Below are 6,000 nucleotides of genomic sequence, written 5' to 3'. Positions count from 1 at the left end.
ATTTGAAATGACTGACAATGGTTTGATGTCTTATTTTCTTGGGATAGAGGTGAAGCAAGAAAGCAATGGAATTTTCATTTCTCAAAAGAAGTACATGAGAGAGATCCTTGAGAAATTCCAAATGGACAGTTGTAATTATGTCAATACTCCAGTTGCTACGGGTCTCAAGCTATCAAAAAAAGGAGAAGGAAAATTGGTGGACTCTACCTTGTTTAAGAGTCTAGTTGGAAGCTTGAGATACTTGACTATGACAAGACCTGACATTGTTTATGGAGTTGGGCTCGTGAGCAGGTATATGGAGACACCCAGAGAATCACATTGGCTAGCCGCAAAGTGGATTCTAAGGTATATTAAAGGTACTCTCAATTTTGGCCTTTTTTATGCTTATGGTGAAGATGCAAATTTAATTGGCTATTCATATAGTGATTGGGGAGGTGATAGAGATGAAGGAAAAAGCACCTACAGGGTATGTGTTTTATCTTGGTTCAACAGGCAATTGTACGTAGCATTGTCATCTTGTGAAGCCGAGTACGTGGCTGCTTCCTCAACATTTTGTGAGGGAATTTGGTTGAGAAATCTGTTGAAATCCTTAAATCACCCACAAGAAGAATTCACTGTGATTCATGTGGACAACAAATCTGCAATCAAACTTGCCAAGAATCCAGTACAACATGGAAGGAGCAAGCATATTGATATCAGGTTCCATTTTCTTAGGGACCACGTGAAGCAAAAAACATTTGAGTTGGTGTATTGTCACACCACGGAACAAGTGGCTGACATCTTTACAAAGCCACTTCCAGTTGAATCCTTCAAGAAGCTACGTGAAATGCTAGGAATGAAGAATATTTGATTTGAGGGGGCGTGTTGGAAATTACAAATCAAATATGTGAAAGGTGGGTGATCTCTTTCACATGGGTTGGTCGTTGTCTTCATTAAATAGCCCACTATTGCTTTTTACTTTGTCATTGTTTCATACTAGTTTGCATGAGTATGTATTTGGCTGATTTTCTTCATCTGCCCCCCCTCCCTATGTTTTAGATATATGCACCTAGATAGGCTAGCTCTACTATTTCACCAGCTTGTAATAAAGAGTCTGCTGACTTTTGTGATAAAAGCTCCCTATATAAGGGATACGTGTTTGTAAGTTTCGATCAAGGCAATCAGACTTGATCATTCAATCTAGCTAATAAAATAAATTGTTCTCTCTCTTTTAGTCTTTCTCTTTTAGTCTTTGTGAGAGTGTGTGAGAGGTGCCCATATATCTTGGTATTACTTTGTAAAGTATATACCAACATCTTACTGGTGAATTAAATATTGAGACCAAAAAATCCGATATCTCGCCCCGCGAGATATCGCCGATATCATCGATATTTTCATCCTTGTCTAACAATGGGCAAATTAGACAGAATTTCTAACCATAGTGACGAAATAAAAGAATTGTAACAGAAAACGTGAGAAAAGTTGGAGGACCCTAGAACAACAGATTGGAGTACTAAAATGAGAATTGGGGAAAATTTGAGGACCATGGCTATAATTAACCCAAAATGCAAAATATGGATATAATGATCATATTCCTCCCATTAAGCTAGGCTCGGATCAGTCCCTCGACTTACCCGCTTCCTTTTTATGACCATTACATACATTAAGAAACAAAGAAAAAAAAGACACAAGAAAAAGCCCAAAAGGCACATGCAGAGATCTACATATATCGTTTGAAAATACTTGGGTTTACAAGTTTACATGGTAGAATATATACTACGCTTTATATGATCCATGCAGAGGGCTTATATGGAGAAATATTCTAGCTGAAGTTATAGTGCTTGTCTACACCCACTGACACGTCCCAGGTGCAGCTCATTCCTTTTGGAAATTCCACCAAGTCACCAGCACCAATCTCAACCGACTCATTTGATCCATCAGGAGCAACCTTCACTTTTCCTTCCAGTAGATAGCAAGTCTCTTTGTCACTGTATGTCCATGGAAACTTGCTTGGAGGGCAACTCCACCTGTTCTCTCAGCATGTGGCACATGTGCCACCATGTAATTGATTCATTAAAATATCGGAATTAAAAATATAACAAGAATTAACGTGTTACTTTCTAACATTAAAAATGTAACGAGACATGAAGCTCGAAGCAAGAAAACATGAATGTGAAGCAATATAAAAATGTTTTCTGTAAACATTGTTAAATTTTTATATTGCTTCACATTCATGTTTTACTTGCTAACATTAGAAGTTAGGCTATGGACTCAAATATGTAAATGAAGTCTTTTACTCCCTAACATATATAGTGATTTAGCCGTTTTTGTGTATGTTAAAAATTATCTCCAAGTTTCTCATTCCGTGAGCAGGCTGGGTAGCAAATTTTAGAATATAGGAGTAGTAGTTTAGAACTTAGGTTTTAAGTTGGTTTAACTGGGTTGCAAAGCATATACTAGGTTCAAGTATCACGGGCTCAATAGATCATATAACTACTAGTCCACAACGAATAAATGATACCATTTTAAAATATACAATGAACGCTTAATGATGAGAATGCTCAGACCAAAAAAAAAAAACAATCACGAGAATGCATCCCCTACTTATCAACCAATTAATAAGTTCTAACTGCTTTGCCAGTTATTTTTACGCTAGTAAGGTTATCATACTTCACACCAATTTATACGAAATCTTTGGGATTTTGAAAAGGAAAAAATTTGAAAAACACTATCTACCTTCTCCATTGACCTTCTCTTTTATTTTTCTCATTCTATAGTGTAGTTTCATAATCGGAATGGTTCATTTTTTAGATCACCCTTTAAATATCATCTCTGTAAAAAATCAACCAAACCGAAAATTGTTTGGTTATGTAACTGTGATCAAATAAACAGACAATTTTGGTAACAGTTAGATTCACTATATGTTTATTTGATAACTGTTACACGACCAAACGATTTCTCATTTGGTTGATTTTTTGCAAATAGATTATAAAAGTTTTCAATTGAAAAATGCAGAAAGGAGAAGGCAGATAGCAAATCTCCAAATTTTTTCATTTTGCAAATAGGGTATAAAAGTTTTTAATCGAAAAATGTTCTATTTCTAAGTAACAAGGTTTCTATTGTCACACTACAAAATTTTAACCACCCATTTAATCAAGAATGAACCAAAATATCCAATCAATGATCCAGGTTGATGGCAACATAACACATTAATTCAGTCAATAATTGAACGTTCCAGACCTTAAAAAAACAAAAAAAATTGAACGATTCAACTTTTAACCGTTTTGTAATTCCATCAATTGGTCGAACAATTGCCTCTTCTTTTTTCATTATCAGATTACTAAAGCCCCCCCCCAATAAGCAAAATCAAAGATTCCTCTTCTCAAAAAAATTAAAAGAGAAAAGCAACAGCCAATAGAGAAACAAAGATGATGTTATTCCAACTCCACTATATGCAACAGAGAAACAAGTTTAGTTTACTCATGTCATCCGATAGGAGTCATAGGACACAACAGATATACTTAGTATTGGGAAAAAAAGAAATGAGAGAGATAAAGAATAAGAAAGATACTTGGGCCAATTTCTGACGCCGAGTTGGGTGAGCCTGGACTCAGGAGACTTAGTATTGGGAAAAAAAGAAATGAGAGAGATAAAGAATAAGAAAGATACTTGGGCCAATTTCTGACGCCGAGTTGGGTGAGCCTGGACTCAGGAGGATTCCTATCAATCTTGATACCCATTTTCTCAGTAGCCATAGTCTCTGCTGCAATTGTCACTGATCTTCTGCTCCTTCTTGGAGAGGAAAAGGAGTGTTTGGTTTGGAAGTTCAATATTAAACTATTAACACATAATGATGCCATTTCACAACTCCCTATCCTTCTCGAAACTTCAAGCGCGCGGTACGTTAGTTTTCTTTTCTTTTATTTAGTTTCCTTTCGTTTCTGGTTCCCACGCCAAGCAATTTTGTTGGTTTCTTTCGTGTAATTTCCATCCACATGTACCTTATCTTAGGCACTTCTTAATTTCTTATACAATACGAATGGGTTAAATACAAAAAGGCCAAATGACACTTTTGGTCCTTATATTTTTACGATATTTTCACTTTGGTTCTATACTTTTATTTTTAGGGATTTTGGTCCAATATTTTATATACGATAGCAATTAAGTCTAAATAGTTAACATCGTTTAAATTGTTGACGGAAAATCCGACGTGGAAGTACGTGCTTCACACATGATTGATATTTCGAACAATTTAGTCTCTCTACTAAATCAAAAAATATGTGTCCAAATGTGATTCGGCAACGTCACCCAGTTATTTAAAATATCCAAAATATTTCTATTACGTCATATTTCCGCTAACAATTTAAACCTAATTAATGATTTAGACCCAATTACAAACTTAATGAAAGTACTAAACTGAAATTTCCAAAATTGAAATAACGAGACCACAATAAAATTTTTGTTAAAGTACAGGGACCAAAAGTGCACTTTAGCCAAAAGTTAAAGGAAGTAATCATGTGCATTGTACATGACTACTTTTTCAGGAGCATTTCAGTACATTTACCCCCTTTGATTAAAAAAGAGAGTTACTATTTGCACACCTTTTTTTTTCTTTTTGCACACATTTTTCTCTTACACACCTCCTACCATTTTCTAAAATTTAAAATTTCTCTTTTACACACCCATCCCATTACCAAAATACCCCAACCTCATTAATCTCACCAAAATTTCTCACTACACACCCACCTAATCCAAACACTACACACCCCACCCCAAATGTGAATTTGTAAATTAAAAAAAAAAAAACAAAGAACAAAAAAAAAATGTTGAAACCAGCCACCCGCAAGCCTCTGCCATCCCAACCCCTCCCCCTCCCTCACCCACCCCGACAACCTCCCTCCCTTCCCCTCCCTCACCGACCACCTCCCTCCCACTCTCCTTCCCTCACCCGACCACCTCCATCTCTCTCTCTCTCTCTCTCCTCCCCGCAACACCGACCCTCGTATTTCTCTCTCCTCCTCGCAGCACCTCCTCCTCCCCCGCAACACCAACTTTAAAAAAAAAAAAAAAAAAATTGCAGGTTCGGCAGACCAGTGCCGAACCACCTGCCACCCTTTTTTTTTTTTTTTGCTATTTGCTTGGGCGAGAAGAGAGAGAGAGAGAGAGAGAGAGAGAGAGAGAGAGAGAGAGAGAGAAGAATGTGGTAGTGGTGGTCGCTGTTTTGGCTTAGGTAGGGGGAAGAAGAAGGTGGTGGTGGTGGCTGTTTTGGTGGTGCTGTGGTGGTGGCTGTTTTGGTGGTGCTGTGGTGGTGGCTGTTTTGGTGGTGCAGGGGCTGGGGGGGTCGGTACAGGGGCTGAGGGGCTAGGTGGGTTGGGTGGAGGGGCTGGCTGGGGGAGGGTTGGAGAAGAAGAAGAAGAAGAAAAAAAAAACAGGGGAAGGGGGGTGTGAACGAGAGAAAAAAGAGAGGGAAAGAAGGGAGGGGCAATATAGTCTTTTTTTTTTAATAGGGGTGTGCAAAAAGAAAAAAAAGAGTGTGCAAATAGCAGCTCTCTTAAAAAATTAACATAAAAATGGGCCGATAGGCCCCCATCTTACCCAAAAAAAACCCAACCCGTATATCCCCAACGCACCCCCTTTTTCCTTTGTTGTTCTTCTTCTCAAATTTAAAATTCTCCTTTTTTTCATTAAGTTTAAAATTCTCTCCTTTTCTTCTTAAATTCAAAAATCTCTATAGATTTTATGGAATTAACCTTATGTTTGCTTCACCATGAATTATCTTCTTCTTTGTCAAAAAAGCCGCACCTCCTTTCCCTTTTTTTCTTCCTTCTTTCTTCCTCTTCCTCTTCCTCTTAAATTAAATGTCTATTCTTCACCATGGATTTATCTTCTTCTTCTACCTACCTAGCCACAAAACTAAAATAACCCATCTGCATCATCAGGGGCGGACCCACGTTTAGAGGTAGGGGGTCAGGCGACCCCCCTTCCCCGGCAAAACCCCAAGCCCAGACTTCTTGACCCCCC

General features: G+C 37.7%; 1 protein-coding gene across 1 annotated transcript; it reads right to left on the bottom strand.

The window, feature by feature from the left end:
* Positions 1 to 1,663: 1,663 nt before the first annotated feature.
* LOC147280546 (RmlC-like cupins superfamily protein) lies at positions 1,664 to 3,938 on the bottom strand. The gene is made up of 2 exons (XM_086252389.1): positions 3,649 to 3,938; positions 1,664 to 2,006 (listed from the first exon to the last, which is right to left on the bottom strand). Exons 1-2 carry the CDS (start codon positions 3,837 to 3,839, stop codon positions 1,802 to 1,804), a joined length of 396 nt encoding a protein of 131 aa, XP_086108515.1. The 5' UTR covers positions 3,840 to 3,938; the 3' UTR covers positions 1,664 to 1,801.
* Positions 3,939 to 6,000: the final 2,062 nt, after the last annotated feature.

Source organism: Dryas octopetala, chromosome 7 (assembly GCF_963921425.1).
Source record: "Dryas octopetala chromosome 7, drDryOcto1.1, whole genome shotgun sequence".
In the NCBI taxonomy this organism is placed as follows: Eukaryota; Viridiplantae; Streptophyta; class Magnoliopsida; order Rosales; family Rosaceae; genus Dryas; species Dryas octopetala.
Note: the sequence above shows the minus strand (reverse complement) of the source record. Positions and strands in the feature narration are given on the sequence as shown.

What these genes read in the sequence shown, in the direction of transcription:
- LOC147280546 (XM_086252389.1), bottom strand. Translation starts at nt 3,839, where the DNA reads ATGGCATCATTATGTGTTAATAGTTTAATATTGAACTTCCAAACCAAA. An exon ending in GGCGTCAGAAATTGGCCCAA is followed by an intron (nt 2,007 to 3,648) that starts GTATCTTTCTTA and finishes CTGAGAGAACAG; the next exon opens with GTGGAGTTGCCCTCCAAGCA.